A 17,237-nucleotide genomic window follows, 5' to 3' on the forward strand; every position below is an offset into this window, starting at 1 on the left:
ACTAGAGGCTGAAGTAGCTCCAGGACTCATGCAGAAGAGTGTGATCCTAGAAACGGCACACATAGTAAGAAAAGTGATAGACTCCTAAGGAGGCAGGATGCAACCCGGAACCCCACACTATAAATACCACCCAGTCGAATTAGAGGACTGTGATAGAGCAAAAAAAAAAAATAATAATAATAATAATACCACTTTTATCTAAATGTGAAAAGGGAATTAATTTTTTCAATCTTCAGCGAAAATTTTGCTAAAGATTCAGAATCTTTTGTAGTTTTTCTTTTTACTGAAGCCTCTCTGATTCCACCACCTTTGATTTCAATGAAAGCGTTATTTGGCTTAACTCCCAGCTTAAATTTACACGAGTAAAAAAAGATCTTAAGAATTCTTGATGAGAACTCTTCTAAAAAGAACATACAAACACTATACCTTAGACCCTCTAACCGATCTTTATAAACAGACAGCTCTTGACAATTATTCTTAAGAAGAGAAAAATGCCTTTTGGGATTAAAGAATAATCTAGTGAAGATCTAAGATGGTAAGTTATTAACTTGTATGGTTTGGATAGAAATAAATTAATGAATAAAACTTAAACAGCATAATAATGCATTTTTGGGAATCATTTCCAGAATTCATCCAAAGCTTTTATTATCCTTTTTCCTGAACCTAACCATCTTTGATAACAAAATCTGAGTGGATCTTTCTCGTTTGTCCGCCCCGGGTGGGGGCCGGTTTAGGTAGGGGAGACATGACACATCCACCTTCCTCCTACAAACCTGTTTATCCGCCACGGGTGGAGCGGGTAGGTAGGGGATCGGGAGGGTAGGGAAGACATGACGGGCAATGCCGGGTTCCAGCACAGTGGATAAGGCCAGTCTCATGGCAACCCTGCTGGCCCTTGGCCTAAGTGTAGTGTTCTAAACACGTCCGTCCGTCCATTCACTGTCTTTAAGGTAGTGGACCAGATGTGAACTTCTCGTATTAACACATGTTTAACTTACGAATGTTCAAAGACAATTACTTTTTATATTATTCATTTGTTTCTTGCATTTTTTTCCTTTTTTTGTCTGTCAAACAAAGAACATCTTTTTTTTTTTTTAGTAACAGTTGATAATCAATTTATCTGCTCATATTTCCAAAGCTGTTTTCCCTCGTTGGAATGTCCCTTCCTAATTTCTTGTTTATCTTTAACACTTGGATAACAATAATTCAATGAATATGAGAAATACTTTTATTTAAACTATACCTAAATACAGTATATATAAAAGTGCCTTAGGATCGTTCGTAATAGTTGACATTATATGGTAAAACAATTTAAAAATTACATTTTAAAACTTTTATTTTGAAAGCTTCTAGGCTCTGTAAACGCAATCGTCGGTGTGGGGAACTGTGAGGAATTTAGAGAAGTCGATTCCGTGCTTGTTGAAGACCGCCTTGCACTTGGCAGTAGCGGGTCCATTGTTCTCAGGAGACCTAGAGAAGACGAAGGCGAACTCCGTCTTGTAGGCGTTCCAGTCGACGCAGGAGTAGGCGCAGGAGTAGGTGTCGTAGTCGGTGTCGACCACCTCATAAGGCCACCCCATGACTGTGAAAGAGAGATAAAGCCACGTTAGATCATACAAAATAAGTTGCTGAAACTCATACCGTAATTAATTGCTCATATATTCATTTACATTGGATAAAACGATGATAAGGCAACACCTTCTCACCTGTGGGGAAATCGATCAACATGTGGCTTGCAGGGAAGTCTTTGGTTGGGTAGATTTTCCCCTCCAGTTTCTTGTGTTCTCCCTCAGGGCTGAAACCTGCCGTCCTGACTTTGAATCCGAACATGGGCTCCGAGTAATCGTAGAAGGAGTTGATGCATTTGGTGTAAGGCTGGTAGGCGTTCCTGATGATCTCCGTCTGGTACCAACGTCCGCTGTACTGGAATTAAAGTTATTCGTGAGCTTCCCACATTCGGTACAAACAGACAACACGGACAGACTAATTTATAAAACATTCCTGTCAATTCAATTTAGCAATCATTAGGACCAAGCACTATAGCCCTGCATTATCACGAGTAAATTCTTTAAATTCAGGTAGTTAATAAAATCTAAATGGACACTTCAAACGGATTCCTTTTGAAATACTCTCGAATTCATTTACAAAACCATTAAATGTACCCTTAGCAAACGTTAGATCAAACTGACTCGGTTCTCTCGTATGTTCGAAAATTATCCATCATTCACTCTATGTAACCATTGTACACCTAAAACAATTTTTCCCAATAAAAAAAAAAGAAATTCTTACCCGTCTCAAATCAAATTTCGGGAAGACTCCTACTTTGGCGCAGTTCCCTTTCTCCAGGAAATCGGGAATATCAGGAGTGACCTCGCACCTGACACAACCTACGATGACAGAAACCAAGAAGATATAACGCAGCATCTTCGTCGTGATTGCAGGGAAGAGCAAACTGTGCTTGAAAGTTTCGTGCTTGCTTCTTTTATGGTGCTCGATGACGTCATACTGGTTTGCTTTTGAGGGCGGAGTCTGTTGAGGTGCGTTGTGCCTTCATATTTATATGTTTTATTGACGTCGTAGACAATCTCCTAGGTGTGTTTTTTATCGGTATTGCTGCTTATACTATGCCCATCATTACGTAGATAATGTTATCAGAGCTTGATATTATTCCTCTGTCTCGAACCGAGAGAGACGAACGTCTAGTGAAAAATGTCACTTTTCTCAACAAACAGACCCAGTTTTCCAACTGCCAGATGCCGTAAGTAAGCCTACCAAAAATGCTTCCTTTTTATATTTTCTCCATTATCATTCTACAAGTGTCCACATACTTATAACTAAGATTTAATGTTAACTAAGATTTAATGTCCACGCTGCAGTTTACTGGTTGTGGAGAGATGTCGAGAAGAATCTCATTTCCATATTCCTCGCTGACAACCGATTGCTTTCAGCCTCCCATGGGTATAAAGCAAGCAGGGGACCTCTGCAAACACATCGTCGTCGTTGATCTCCATCGGTGCAAGATGTTTTCAAAGATCCTCCTGCTGGTGGTGGTCGCAGCCGTGGTTGCAGACGAAGTCCCCGATTTCGTCATCAAAGGGAATTGTCCCGCGGTTGATGAGCAAAGCCTTTGGGAACAACAGCTGCCGAGACATTCAAGCGTAAGTGTGATTTTGATCATTAATTTGTTCAGTGATTTTCAAGACTTAGTTTTGTCTCATACAAATTCGACTCATGAACTTAGACATGGTGATAATTATGAAATCCATTTTATCAAGCTAATTATTTAATCAATTATTTTTTTTTTAGTTCGGAGGCGTTTGGTATCAACAAGCTATCTCAACGAACCCATATCAGCTGCTGAAAAAGTGTGTCCGGATCCAGTATGATTACAGTAAGTCAGGCAGTAGTTATTTCAAGTTTCTTTCGGTTTTATAGTGTGATATACTCTCCTATTCTTATCTATATATATATATATATATATATATATATTTATATATATATATTATATATGTATATATATATATCATGATATATATATATATATATATATATAAAACCTATTATCACCTGTTCTTGCTCCTGCTGGCATATAAATTAGGTTATATTCTTCCCCTTAGACGGCAAAGGCTTCGACGTCAAGACTGCCGGCATAACCGCAGAAGGCACCCAGCTCAAGAGAAAGGGCGTCCTCACTCCCATGCCCCTCGGAGACCCTCATCTCATGATCAACCTTGAAAACTGTGAGTTTCACGCCTCTAACTCTGCTTTAGTCAGTCACTAAGAAAGGATAATGCATTCTACTGAAATTAATAGTTTTTCAGAAAAGACAACTACACCATCCAACACTCACCAATTGTTGTTCTCTTCCTTCAACAGCCTTCCCAGCGCCCCTCGTAATCCTCGACACCGACTACAACAACTACGCCTGCATGTACTCCTGCATGGATTACAACTACGGCTATCACTCGGACTTCGCCTTCTTCTTCGCCCGAGCTCCCGAGTCCTACGACAAGTACATCGCCAAATGCAGAGCAGCCTTCGACGGCATAGGAGTCGATTCCAACAGACTAATCAAGACCGAGCAAGGCAGAGGCTGCGATTACGAGCAACTGACGAAGCTCATCAAAGACGAACTTTAGATGAACAACTAATACTATGACGTTCCTAAGATCGTAGAATGAGACGTATTATAATGAAAAATATACAATAGAATAATAATGCAGTGAAAGGACTTTCAATGAATGGTTTGAATTGTTGTGAAACAATAAAAACAAATATAGCTCTTCCTGTTTATGAATCAGTTCCCAATGACGTTCCATTTTGCCTTCGTGAAGTGTAAATGTCTAGAAATGAATCAGGCAGGAAGTATACTTCCAAGATATTTAGGGGGAAAAGCTGACCAGATTACGAACTATTGCAGGAGAAACTGCTTCGAACAAGCACTGCTTAATGTATCATGGTGGTGAATCGACATTCAGCGATAATATGCGGTAGTCATGATATTGTGGTTTCTGCATGATAAATGTCATAAAGGAAAAAATCCCGAGGAAATTAGGGACTGTATTTCTTGCAAAGAAAATTGCAACCGCCTGTCCAGAGATTCATACGAAAATCATTTATTCATTTTCTATACACTGCCTCTGTTTAGATACCCGACATACGTTTGATATTACCGTACAGCTGGAGAGAAGTCTTCTAACATATTTTAGCTTTCATCCAGTATGCAGATACTACCTGTATCTGCAGGTTAATAATAAATCCCTAGAAATCCCCAGTCCCTTCTCTAGCACCCAGTTGTTCCATGGAACTTCGTTTAGATCTAAATTTTTTTTTTTCTTTTTTTTTTTGTAGGGTCTGCATACAAATGTTCATGTTTGAACTTATTCCCAAGCATTCTGGAATTTGGAAATAAGGCACTCTTCTAAAGAGGTTATCGTTCTTTCCTAAATTTTCTGGCACTGGTCTCTTTTTTTTTTTTTTTTTTTTTTTTTTTTGAGGGGTGGGGAGGGAAAGGTTGTCATTATTTCTCCCTCAATAAAGAATTTAATTCTCATGTTTAGGGTGGGTTAAAGGGCGTACGGATATTACTGTGAACTTATTTTATTCTAAATTTCCATTTGGGAGAACATTTTAGATTTTTTCCGTCGAACATTGAATGCAAAGGCTCTTTGAGTGTAAATATATTCTTAAATTTGAAGTGTCCTAAGCTCAATATCGTTCCTTACTTTACTTTCATTTTAATTTATCTTCACGCCACTGGTAAGTGGCATAAGGCTGATACAGTTCCTCTCCATCTGTCTCTATCCTGAGCCATTTCCCTCGCTTCCTCTAGGTTCTGGATTTCTCCTTCTTCAAGATCTCTTACTATTATGTCTGTCCACCTCGTTCTTGGCCTTCCCAGCGGTCTTCCTCCTGAGATATTGGAATAGGATTGTTGTAGAGCATAGAATAGATTCCTTTTGTATTCTAGCTAATGAACGACCTCTAGACAGTATCCGTTATTCCACTTTCACCATCTGCATATATGAAAAAGGTAATTCTATTTTAATTCGTTTATTTTTTCGTCCGCCTTCCCAGAACTCTGATCACCTCGAATTTGGCTGACGTCTTAGAGGGACTGTCTTCCACTTGTTATACTTGATGAGTCTGACATAAATAAAAAAATCTGGTTATTTGAGAAGTGAGCACATTGGCTTTAGGTTCTTTGCAGCATGCCTTCGGCCCCTAGCTGCTACCACTTTGGTTCCTTTTACTGTGCCTCCTTTCATATTCTCTTTCTTCATCTGACTTTCCACCCTCTCCTAACACTTGATTCATAGTGCAACTGCTTTGAGCATTTCCTCCTGTTACACCTTTCAAACCTCTTACTGTCAACTTCCATTTCAGCGCCGAATGACCTCATAGGTCCCGGTGCTTGGCCTTTAGCCTAAATTCTATATTCAACTCAACTCTCCTTCTATCAGTAGGAATTCGAGTTCTTTTCTTTGCGAGAAAAAGTGAATATGTTACCCGCTGCATTGGCCTGTGCACTTGCAAAAAGGATATTAAAATTCTGCATATAGGTTCAAAAGGCAGATGACACTGAAGCCTTTCCTGTTCGGCTCTTTGCTTTCGAGTATGGGGAACGAGATAAACCCAATGATCTCCGAACAGTTCGAAGGGGCCATGAGCCTTTGTCGCCATGAGCCAGGTCAATGACACAATGAAAGTAGACTGCCTCTTCAGAAGAGCGAAAGCCTGTCTTGGCCCAAAGCCAGCCTCCCAGAATAAGTGCAATGAACTCCAAATGCCGGTGTCTGGAACATGCTAACTTTCCATGGGCGTTATGTCGGGGAGTGATGTACAAAAATGGCATCCATGCAAACATCATTGAGGAGCTGAGACTATGGATGGAAAAAAAGATTTTGCTTATTACAAGGGACGTGGAACGCGTATAAAGACAAACTGTAGTTTATCATCAAAGCAGATGAGTTTATCACATGTCGTTGCTCTCTTTTCTGTAATAAGATGTACTTTACTTCCTCCTAGCCTGTTCCCTCCCCCTGCATTATTCATCCCACCTGATATATTCCCATCTTGCCCTCAATGTCATTCGTCCTTATTAGCTCTTCAGCCTTACGGCAGAACGGGAAAGTGACACCGAAGGTCTATAGAGATACCGCTCCTGGAATTATCATCGTTTGTCGTGTTACTTGTAGATATACTCGTCGAAATAATGTTCAGTATTTAAAATTTTTATTAAAGTTTAAAGATTTGGATATGGAAGGAGAATTTCATGGTGCTTTCCTGCCCGTGTTGTTGTTGTTGTTGTTAAAATAAACTGTCTGTCTGCTACAAAGCCTAGTAACCAAGTATGTGGCAATTTGGAAAACGAATCCATTGCAGCCATAAATGCACGGTTCGCAATTATCATGAATGCGATAATCCTATTATTCTGTTAAAGGTATTTGTTTGCAACTGAGACCACTACATCATTTCTTTCATTTCTTTCTTTTCGCTTCTTCCTTCAAATCTTCAGCTGAAAACTCTTATGGAGAGACTGAGCAGACTATAAACCCGAGAGGGCTGCACAGGGAAATCAGCCTACAAAGAGAGACAGGGAAAGACGAAAATAGAATAAAACAGTAGACCTAATATACAAGAAACGTCAGCAGAAAGCAGAAATGAATTTGCTCATCGCTTAAGTATTTGGAGATCAGAAGATACCACAATTACACTTGGGAAAATATTCCACATTTTGTTTAGTTTGTAAGTTGTAGCCAAGATAAAACTCCTAACAAACTGAGTGTTAAACCTGAAGTCAGACAACGACACACTGCCAGATTTCTACAATACACTGACATTACGTGAGATGGTATATAAGCAACATAATTCATTAAGGAGAAAGTTTCCTTTGGCACCCTCCAACAACGAAAATTAATTTTGATAAAGCAGTATCATCTGTGGGAAATTCTATAATCCTTCTCGACAAGATAGACGGTTCATATCTATGAATAACTGACAGTGTGTGTGTGTGTGTGTGAGAGAGAGAGAGAGAGAGAGAGAGAGAGAGAGAGAGAGAGAGAGAGAGAGAGAGACTCTGAAGTATTTGATAAATCTCTCATATTGCCTCGCTCTCGACCTGAACCGTCAAAGGTATACGATGAGCTTAGAAGGAAATTCATCCTGAAAACTGCTAAGTACGAGAAGAGTTGAACGTCATAGTCACTACACCAAGAGTCCAAGGCAACCAGACAGACCAAGCCCTCTTATAGACCCACAGAGAGACAAACAAACAGGCATTCCAAAGTAGAAGATGGAGAAGTCGAGAAAGACATATATGGATAAACAAAAAAAGTTTTTAAGAAGCTGTATCTTTCGACTTCCTTTGTATTATAGCATAAGAAAGCATTGATATTCTTCGCTCATTATCCTTCAGAAGACGGTGGATATCAAACGTGGAATGAAAACAGGTGAAAAGATAAGGATAAATTATAAACAAGATTGTAACTGTACTACAGCGTTCAAACGCGCAGCGCCTACTTTGCTGAGTAAACGCTCTCAATGACCTTCTCTCCTTGTACCCAGAAATACGAATATAAATATATTTCCCATGATCAGTTATCTGCTGAATATGTCCCAGACTTCACTGCCGCAGTCATCCTCTAACCGCTGAGTCATGTGACAGTCATGGATCTCATTACGTTAAATGACATTTTCTCGGGTTACTTTGAGAAGCGATTAGGAACATATAAACAATCTCTCGTCTCTTCTTCTCGCGTTCGTGATCTGGAGGTAGATGAGTGGGCTCAGAAAAAGAAAAAACCGGTTTATTTGCGTCTCCCAAGCACAGTGTCTGGAGCAGGAAAGAAGGACCAAAAATAATCACATAGATACAGAGTTTTGGAATCCATTTTCCTGGTGCAATCTTTTTCATCTACTATTTTTAAGGTGCGTCTCTCTACCTTTTCCTGCATCAGTGCAAACTAGCTACAACAAGAACAGCAGACAGCAGGATTTTGTCTTTCAAATACTGAGTGTCAGCCTGGCCCTGTCGTAAGTGTGGTCTCAGGGAATGATAATGATCCTAATATACCGCTCGCAATCATTGGGCGTTCTTGTCCCGCCAATTAGCTCTATCATGTTCCTTCATGACACGAAATAGTGTCTGATGATTATCGTCTGTTGCTCATCCATCCGAGGGCTTTGGAGTCATATGACCAATTTCCACCAGCAACGTCTATAAAGACTTCCTGGCAGACTCATCAAGTTGGCGCCATTTGGGTTTACCTCATTTTTTCCCCTTTATTCTTTCATTCGTTTAATTGCCGACAGATAAATGAAATGAAAGTGAAACGATTTTTATTGACTGTGCAGAATTTAAACTCTTAAGATTTGTTACCTTTTCTGAATAAGAAGAAAGTAGACATAACAGCAGAAACTTCAAAGCACTATATTGATCATAATTATATAGATTTGTTAATAGAAGTTCTTTCTATCTATCTATCTATCTATCTATCTATCTATCTATCTAACATTATGATTTATTTTTCTAACTAAAAGTAATTTTTGCAGTCACCAAGTAAATAGTAGAAATAACATCTAGTATCTAGATAGGTCACTGATAAAATACAAGTAAATGCCAGCACTAAAAAAGTATATATATATATATATATATATATATATATATATAATATATATATATATGTGTGTGTGTGTGTGTGTGTGTGTGTGTGTGTGTGTGTGTGTGTGTGTGTGTGTGTGTGCGCGTGTGTGTGTGCTTTTTTTTTTTTTTTTTGCTTTTTTGGGCTAATTCTTTCTCTTCCGTTCTGTGCAAAGTACTTTCTGAAGCCAATGGCATTGTTTAGTTGATTATGAGAATTGTTTAATTAATAATAATAATAATAATAATAATAATAATAATAATAATATAATAATAAAAGAAGAAGAATAAGAAGAAGAAGAAGAAGAAGAAGAAGAAGAAGTAGATCCCCTTCCCCTTTCAGGCATGTTTTGTTGAATAATATGGTTGCATTTTACGCTGCTTATATCCAAAATATGAACATTGGCCAACTAGTGACCAATATTGACGTGCAGGAAAATCGAATTATAAGACGAATTGAGGAAACTCAGCATGAAATAAATTCGCATAATGCAGCCATATTTTTACACATAATAATAATAATAATAATAATAATAATAATAATAATAATAATAATAATAATAATAATAATAATAATAATGATAATAATAATAAATCTACTATAAATACCACCCAGTCGAAATGGAGAACTGTGATAGACCGCAGTTAACTAATCAATAATAAATAATAATAATAATGATAATAACAATAATAAAATAATAATAATAATAATCATAATAATGATATTAATATTAATAATAATAATAATAATTATAATAATAATAATAGTTACCATCTTTTATTGAATAAGAAAATTGAAGTGATTTTATTGATTTTCACAACGAGAAAATGGCCTTTTGAAACTTCAGGAAAAAGAAATTGCTTAGATTTTTTTTTTATTTCCTTGAGAATAATAGCAAAGGATTGGGTATTATAGAAGGTGAGCACACATTCTTTCTAGGAGAATTCTCAGCATAAATAAGTCATTATTTTCTGGTTCTGGAAATCAACCAATTACTTTGGTGTTTTCCTATTAAAATAAAAATGGTATTATTATTATTATTATTATTATTATTATTATTATTATTATTAGATATTTTATTATTATTATTATTATATTATCATTATTATTATTATTATTATTATTATTATTATTATTATTATTATTATTATTATTATTATTATTATTACTGCTAAGAAATTCACAATCTCGTGAAAAAAACAATCTCAAGATTTTCATTACACTCATTATTAACATCATCACCATTATTATTATTATTGGTCAGCCATTCTAGTAAATCAATCAAACAATGTCAATTGCTTAAGAAAGTACTTTCCACAAAATGGCACTCCCAGATTATCCAACGAAAAAAATTAATCCACTGGTTTTCTATATTTTTTCATGGACTTAATCCCTGAGAAGTCTTCTTGGGTCTAACCCAGTATCACTTATAAATTCTTAAACAGGCCTTATGCCAGTATGGGCCCTTTCCTTAGGCATGGTATTCTAAACAAGTTTGTCTTCTATTTAATTGGCTTAATAGACAGTGATCCAGTGAGGTAGATTTTTCATATCCACACATGCGCGACTTAAAAAGGAATATAAACAGGTAATAAAACATGTCCCAGCACATTTAGTTCTTCCATAATTTTGGAGTTTCTTGCATTCTGTCCAGAGTTCTGTCAGACATTGGATGAAATTCTCTTTACCTTTTTTAACAGTTGATAATCAGTTTGTCTACTTAGAATCCCAAAGCTGTTATATACATCTTTGGACTGCCGTCATTAGGGTTAACAACTTTTTTGAACAGAAGCAAGATCTATCATTAACACGTGGATATTAATACAATGAATATAACGAAATACTTTTATTGAATATATATCCGAAAAAAAATATATATATACATAAATGAGCCTAAAGAGCTTTCATAATTGATGGCTTTGTTGAGTGAAGAACATTATCTTTTGAAACGTCATTTGCTTCAACCTCCTAGGCTCTGTAAACGCAATCGTCGGTGTGGGGAACTGTGAGGAATTTAGAGAAGTCGATTCCGTGCTTTGTGAAGACCGCCTTGCACTTGGCAGTAGCGGGTCCATTGTTCTCAGGAGACCTAGAGAAGACGAAGGCGAACTCCGTCTTGTAGGCGTTCCAGTCGACGCAGGAGTAGGCGCAGGAGTAGGTGTCGTAGTCGGTGTCGACCACCTCATAAGGCCACCCCATGACTGTGAAAGAGAGATAAAGCCACGTTAGATCATACAAAATAAGTTGCTGAAACTCATACCGTAATTAATTGCTCATATATTCATTTACATTGGATAAAACAATGATAAGGCAACACCTCCTCACCTGTGGGGAAATCGATCAACATGTGGCTTGCAGGGAAGTCTTTGGTTGGGTAGATTTTCCCCTCCAGTTTCTTGTGTTCTCCCTCAGGGCTGAAACCTGCCGTCCTGACTTTGAATCCGAACATGGGCTCCGAGTAATCGTAGAAGGAGTTGATGCATTTGGTGTAAGGCTGGTAGGCGTTCCTGATGATCTCCGTCTGGTACCAACGTCCGCTGTACTGGAATTAAAGTTATTCGTGTTTTTCTTTATATCCATCATATACAGACAGCCCGGACAAAGACTAATTTCTCAAACATTCCTTTCAAATTAGCAAATGCATAAAACGATCAACTTGGCCACTGCTGAACCCCGAGGCATTCTTTAAATTTAGGCATTGGAATAATTCCTAAATGGACATTAACATCAAATTTGTCCTTAAGTATTCTTCCTACCTAACTTTCATTGACAAATCCACTGAATTTCTCCTTAGCAAGTAGTACTATCATAGTTTTCTCCCATATTCGAAAACTATTCACAGTCACTCTTTTCAATCATCGTACACAGAGAACTTTTTTTTTTTATTCAGTTATCTGAATAATTTCTAAATGGACAGGTCAAATTAATTACTTTAAAAGTACTCTCGAATTCATTGATAAAAACCATTAAATGTACCCTTAGCAAACGTTAGATCAAACTGACTCAGTTCTCTCGTATGTTCGAAAATTATTCATCGTTCACTCTATGCAATCATTGTACACCTAAAACAATAATAATAAAAAAAGAAAACTAACCCGTCGCAAATCGAATTTCGGGAAGACTCCTACTTTGGCGCATATCCCTTTCTCCAAGAAATCGGGAATATCAGGAGTGTCCTCGCAGATGACACAACCTACGATGACAGAAACCAAGAAGACAAAACGCCGCATCTTCGTTGTGATTGTGGGATTCAGCACACTGCTCTTGAAGGCCGTCTCATTGCCTCTTTTATGACGCAAAACTGGTTTGCTTTTGAGGGCGGAGTCTATGAGATGCGTTGTGCTTTCATATTGTATGTTTTATTAACATTTTAGAAAGCTTTCTCATTTACTTTTCACTGGTATCACTCCTACCACTGTGTCTATCATTAGGTAGATAAGGTTATTAACCCTCGACAGAGTTCCTGTGTTTCGAATCAAGGAAGATGAGCATTTGATGAAAAATGTCACGCTCCTCACCAGGCAGGTCCAAGCGTTCCAATGCCAGATGCCGTAACTAAGCCTACTGATAGTCTCCCTAATCATCGTACAAGTGTCTGCATATCTATTACGCATCTATGAAAATAACGATAAAAAAAACAATGAAATTCAGTTTGATGTCCACGCTGCAGTTTACTGCCTATAGAGAGATGTCGAGAAGAATCTCTTTGCATATTCCTCGCTGACAACCGATTGCTTCCAGCCTCCCACGGGTATAAAGCAAGCAGGCGACCTCTGCAAACGCAACGTCGTCGTTGATCTCCATCGGTGCAAGATGTTTTCAAAGATCCTCCTGCTGGTGGTGGTCGCAGCCGTGGTTGCTGACGAAGTCCCCGATTTTGTCACCAAAGGGAAATGTCCCGCGGTTGACGAGCAAAGCCTTTGGCAAGAACAACTACCGAGACATTCAAGCGTAAGTGTGATTTTGCTGTTGATTGTCTAGTCAAGCAGTAGTTCCCAAACTATCTTACCTGACGCCCCCTTTTTGCTTTCAGTACACCCTCACGCCTCCACTCCCTCTTTTGTTCATGTGAAATGATTCTTGCATTTATTTCTTAGCATTGTTCAGGAAAACAGATTTCTGTTTGTATTAAATTTTAATAATGAAAGCCACTCAAACAAATAATAGTACATCCCAGAGACATTTTTCTAATAGAAAACGGGTTGGAGTGACTGCTATAATTATACTTTGCATGTATGTAATGGCAGATATGTGTTCTTTGAATGATTTCACGCCCCCCTTGTATCCTCCTCACGCCCCCAAGGGGCGCGAGCCCCCTAGTTTGGGAACCACTGGTCTAGTGTATTTGAAGATTTTGGTGTTGCCCCATTACCGGAAAAGATCAGGATAAAAATACAAAAGTCATGCAACTGTTAAAGGTCGATACAAAATGAGAAATTTAAATTTAAACAGAGTTTTCTATTTAATTTATTTTTCTTGTAGTTTGGAGGGGTTTGGTATCAACAAGCAATCTCAACGAACCCGTATCAGCTGCTGAAGAAATGTGTCCGGATCCAGTATGACTACAGTAAGTTATTTTAAGTTCTTTTCGTGTTCTAAAAAAGTACATTGGTCGTTAAAAACTATTTATAAAATCATCGTATATTTTACTCCTACTAGTATATACATTATTTTATTTATCTTCTGTCCCTCAGACGGTAAAGGCTTCGATGTCAAGACTGCCGGCATAACCGCAGAAGGCACCCAGCTCAAGAGAAGGGGCGTCCTCACGCCCATGCCCCTCGGAGACCCTCATCTCATGATCAATCTCGAAAACTGTGAGTTTCGCTCCTTTAGCTCTTGCGTTGTCAGTCATTAAGATGGAATAGTGAATACTATTGAAATTAATATTCTTTAAAGACCATTATACCATCTAACACTTCCTTACCAATTGTTATTCTTTTCCTTCAACAGCCTTCCCAGCGCCCCTCATAATCCTCGACACCGACTACAACAACTACGCCTGCATGTACTCCTGCATGGATTACAACTACGGCTATCACTCGGACTTCGCCTTCTTCTTCGCCCGAGCTCCCGAGTCCTACGACAAGTACATCGCCAAATGCAGAGCAGCCTTAGACAGCATAGGAGTCGATTCCAACAGACTAATCAAGACCGAGCAAGGCAGAGACTGCGATTACGAGCAACTGACGAAGCTCATCAAAGACGAACTTTAAGTCACCAAATAGAATTATAGCGTTTTTTAGGTTGTAGAATGATACGTATTCCAATGAAAAATATACTATATAGAATAATAATGCAGCGAAAGGATTATCTATGAATGGTTTGCACTGTTGTGAAACAATAAAAACAATTCTTCTCTTCTTGTTTATGATCCATTTCCTCTACGATGGCCAATTTTACCTTAATGAAAGTGTAAATGTCTCCAAATGAATCACACATGAATTTTACCTCTAAACCATGTAAGGAAAGCCGAACAGGCTGTGTTCAGTGGCGATTCTACCCCTCAAAATGTGGGTGGGGGGGTGGGGTGCCAACTCTGGGGCAAAGATAATTGTTGGGTGGGCATCATAGGAAAGGTGACTGTAAAAATAATTACAATTTTGGAAATATTTTGAAGCTCATGGAGGAATGAATTTGACTAAAGGTAAAGGTTCATATAGAATTTTGTTTGATTCCTAAGCAAAACAACTGTAAATCATCCATCTGATATTTTATCTGACTTGCATGATATGAAAATTTAACATTCAAAACTATATACAGTTCCAAACAATACGCAAACATGAAAGAATGGATAGTATGTATGAATATAATACACATTTGAACCAAATAAAAAAAAGTAGTAACTATATAAAATGAACAGATATATATGGGGCATGTCATGACAATTCTGAAAAGGTTCAGTTTGACATCCAAAACTATATACGATCCCAACAATATGCAAATTATTAAAGAATGTTAAGTTTGTGTAATACACATTTGCACAATTTAAAGAAAGGTATTAACTAATGAAATGAACAGACATATATGGACTATGTCATGACCATTCTGAAAATGCTAGTTTGACATTCAAAACTATATACAATCCCAAACAATATGCAATTATTAAAGAATGGCAAGTTTGTATAATGCACATTTGAACAAAGTAAGGAAAGGTATTAATTAATGAAATGAACAGACAGATATGAGGCTATCATGAAAATTCTCAAAATGTTGCTTTGACATTCAAACCTATATACAATTCATAACAAAATGCAATTATTAAAGAATGGTAAGTTTTTATAATACACAATTAAACACAAAACAGATATGGACCATGTCGGGACAATTCTCAAAATGTTTAGTGCAGTTTGATTCTGCGATTATCATGTCGGCTGTCAAACTCATCTACAAAACTATCCAAGACTCTCAGCCCGTTTACTTTCAGTTGATAATAATGCAGTGTAACTTAGTATCTCACTAGTCATTGAATTTCTAAGAAATGTTTTTACTATTTTCATTTTGGAAATACTTCTTTCACAAGAAGCACTAATAACAGGAAGTATTACAGCTATCAATAGTAACAAGTATAAGCAATCAAAGGCAGATTTATATGGATGAATAAATGACAAAAACTCCACCAATGATATAGGTGGCTGTGGTTCTTTCTGGAGCAATTTCTTAACTATAGGTAGCTCGTGTTTTAAATCACTTTGATTAACTGAATATGATAAAGCAAATGACTTCAAGTCATCCTCATGTAAGAACGTCTGTCCTGCATGACAGAGTTGAAATGCCACAGAAGACAGAAGATCACGCATGAATCTTTGGAAAAACGACGATCTAATTCACTATTTAAACAGTGTAGTACTTCATACAAGATTGTGACGTGTTGTGCATGACTTGGCTCCACAACTCTCTGGCCAGTTGTTTCCAGCATGATATCAAGGCGCTGTCGAGGTTTTCTTGAACGTTTTCTTGTCACGGTTGGTGAAATGTCACATTTTTTACACAGAGTTCGTCAAACCCTATTAGAGTAATTCTCAATTAAGTTGGAGTTTCTTACATCAGCTAAACCTTCACGAAGACAAAAAATAAGTTTAGCTGCTTTTCCTGTTTGTCCTGCAGCTGCTGAGATACTTTATATATTTCTCAGAAATTCAGAGAAAAACTGCAATAAACAAACAAATTCTGCATCCATCTGAGCAAGTAAACCTCTAGCAGATACAGCTCGAGCTCCAGTATCATCTGTAGAAGTCTCCTTCAAAAGTCTTATAATACATTCCAGACGTAATAAAGCATTATCACAGGAGGTAGCCCAACACCACCAGCGAGTATCACTGAGATGTTGAAGTTCTCGAATTTGTTCTTCAGGAAACATTTCACGCTGTATAGAAAGGAACTTCTCATGAACCACTGCATCACTAGCAAAGATATAGACTTCTTCCAGAAGACTGAAAAATTCAGATGCTTGTAGTACATTCTTTGCAACACTTGTCAAAACCAAATTGAGCATATAACCATAAAAATAAACATAAGCAAAAGGTGCTTTCTCTTTTATACGTTTCTGAATGCCACTAATTCCTCCACTCATGATGACGCCTCATCAAATCCCAAGCCAACAAGAGAAGATTTATAATCTAAGCCTAATTTTTCTAAAGTTTTTCAGTATTATGTGTGACACTGTTTGTGATAGTTAAAGAAAACTTTGGTGTTTCTACAGAAGCACTCCGCAAGGACTGCAAGGAACGTAACCGCGAATGCGTCATCCACTAGGGATTGGGCCGTCCAATGTATTTCGCCGTGTTTAGTACTGGACCCTGGGGGTTAATTACAGTCGTCCGAATAAGTATTACTTAAAATTCTTGTTCAGTAAGTAAAATTGCATAGGAACACCGCAGCTGCCATAGTCTAGGCCGCCGCGGATTAGTACCCTAGATCTACCAAAACTTTTAGTTTTCATAGCCTCATGGGATACTAATTCAAATATCATTGCTTTTTAAGCGCGAACTGGTTGGCTCTCAGTGATTTAAGTTTTGGATTTCCTGTATATTTACCGATTCACTCAGTATGAGTGTTAGCAATATCCCAAATCGTGTTGAGTGACTAGTTAGT

At 37.6% G+C, this 17,237-nt stretch overlaps 4 protein-coding genes across 4 annotated transcripts; 2 read left to right on the forward strand and 2 right to left on the reverse strand.

The window, feature by feature from the left end:
- Positions 1-1,214: 1,214 nt before the first annotated feature.
- LOC135200325 (crustacyanin-A2 subunit-like) lies at positions 1,215-2,466 on the reverse strand. The gene is made up of 3 exons (XM_064228881.1): positions 2,290-2,466; positions 1,707-1,923; positions 1,215-1,582 (listed from the first exon to the last, which is right to left on the reverse strand). Exons 1-3 carry the CDS (start codon positions 2,422-2,424, stop codon positions 1,350-1,352), a joined length of 585 nt encoding a protein of 194 aa, XP_064084951.1. The 5' UTR covers positions 2,425-2,466; the 3' UTR covers positions 1,215-1,349.
- A 413-nt stretch (positions 2,467-2,879) lies between these two features.
- On the forward strand, positions 2,880-4,283 carry LOC135200324 (crustacyanin-C1 subunit-like). The gene is made up of 4 exons (XM_064228880.1): positions 2,880-3,158; positions 3,307-3,391; positions 3,618-3,740; positions 3,877-4,283. The coding sequence occupies exons 1-4, from the start codon at positions 2,895-2,897 to the stop codon at positions 4,137-4,139; spliced, it is 735 nt and encodes a 244-aa protein (XP_064084950.1). The 5' UTR covers positions 2,880-2,894; the 3' UTR covers positions 4,140-4,283.
- A 6,691-nt stretch (positions 4,284-10,974) lies between these two features.
- LOC135200327 (crustacyanin-A2 subunit-like) lies at positions 10,975-12,418 on the reverse strand. Its single transcript, XM_064228883.1, has 3 exons — positions 12,239-12,418; positions 11,469-11,685; positions 10,975-11,344 (listed from the first exon to the last, which is right to left on the reverse strand). Exons 1-3 carry the CDS (start codon positions 12,371-12,373, stop codon positions 11,112-11,114), a joined length of 585 nt encoding a protein of 194 aa, XP_064084953.1. The 5' UTR covers positions 12,374-12,418; the 3' UTR covers positions 10,975-11,111.
- Positions 12,419-12,915: 497 nt separating this feature from the next.
- Positions 12,916-14,502, forward strand: LOC135200326 (crustacyanin-C1 subunit-like). Its single transcript, XM_064228882.1, has 4 exons — positions 12,916-13,094; positions 13,626-13,710; positions 13,838-13,960; positions 14,097-14,502. The coding sequence occupies exons 1-4, from the start codon at positions 12,957-12,959 to the stop codon at positions 14,357-14,359; spliced, it is 609 nt and encodes a 202-aa protein (XP_064084952.1). The 5' UTR covers positions 12,916-12,956; the 3' UTR covers positions 14,360-14,502.
- The last annotated feature ends 2,735 nt before the right edge of the window (positions 14,503-17,237 follow it).

The sequence above is a fragment of the Macrobrachium nipponense genome, chromosome 26, assembly GCF_015104395.2.
Source record: "Macrobrachium nipponense isolate FS-2020 chromosome 26, ASM1510439v2, whole genome shotgun sequence".
NCBI classification, from domain to species: Eukaryota; Metazoa; Arthropoda; class Malacostraca; order Decapoda; family Palaemonidae; genus Macrobrachium; species Macrobrachium nipponense.

What these genes read in the sequence shown, in the direction of transcription:
- LOC135200326 (XM_064228882.1), top strand. Translation starts at nt 12,957, where the DNA reads ATGTTTTCAAAGATCCTCCTGCTGGTGGTGGTCGCAGCCGTGGTTGCT. An exon ending in CCGGATCCAGTATGACTACA is followed by an intron (nt 13,711 to 13,837) that starts GTAAGTTATTTT and finishes TCTGTCCCTCAG; the next exon opens with ACGGTAAAGGCTTCGATGTC. An exon ending in CATGATCAATCTCGAAAACT is followed by an intron (nt 13,961 to 14,096) that starts GTGAGTTTCGCT and finishes TTCCTTCAACAG; the next exon opens with CCTTCCCAGCGCCCCTCATA.
- LOC135200324 (XM_064228880.1), top strand. Translation starts at nt 2,895, where the DNA reads ATGTCGAGAAGAATCTCATTTCCATATTCCTCGCTGACAACCGATTGC. An exon ending in AGCTGCCGAGACATTCAAGC is followed by an intron (nt 3,159 to 3,306) that starts GTAAGTGTGATT and finishes TTTTTTTTTTAG; the next exon opens with TTCGGAGGCGTTTGGTATCA. An exon ending in CCGGATCCAGTATGATTACA is followed by an intron (nt 3,392 to 3,617) that starts GTAAGTCAGGCA and finishes TCTTCCCCTTAG; the next exon opens with ACGGCAAAGGCTTCGACGTC.
- LOC135200325 (XM_064228881.1), bottom strand. Translation starts at nt 2,424, where the DNA reads ATGCTGCGTTATATCTTCTTGGTTTCTGTCATCGTAGGTTGTGTCAGG. An exon ending in CGAAATTTGATTTGAGACGG is followed by an intron (nt 1,924 to 2,289) that starts GTAAGAATTTCT and finishes CTTTAATTCCAG; the next exon opens with TACAGCGGACGTTGGTACCA. An exon ending in GTTGATCGATTTCCCCACAG is followed by an intron (nt 1,583 to 1,706) that starts GTGAGAAGGTGT and finishes TCTCTTTCACAG; the next exon opens with TCATGGGGTGGCCTTATGAG.
- LOC135200327 (XM_064228883.1), bottom strand. Translation starts at nt 12,373, where the DNA reads ATGCGGCGTTTTGTCTTCTTGGTTTCTGTCATCGTAGGTTGTGTCATC. An exon ending in CGAAATTCGATTTGCGACGG is followed by an intron (nt 11,686 to 12,238) that starts GTTAGTTTTCTT and finishes CTTTAATTCCAG; the next exon opens with TACAGCGGACGTTGGTACCA. An exon ending in GTTGATCGATTTCCCCACAG is followed by an intron (nt 11,345 to 11,468) that starts GTGAGGAGGTGT and finishes TCTCTTTCACAG; the next exon opens with TCATGGGGTGGCCTTATGAG.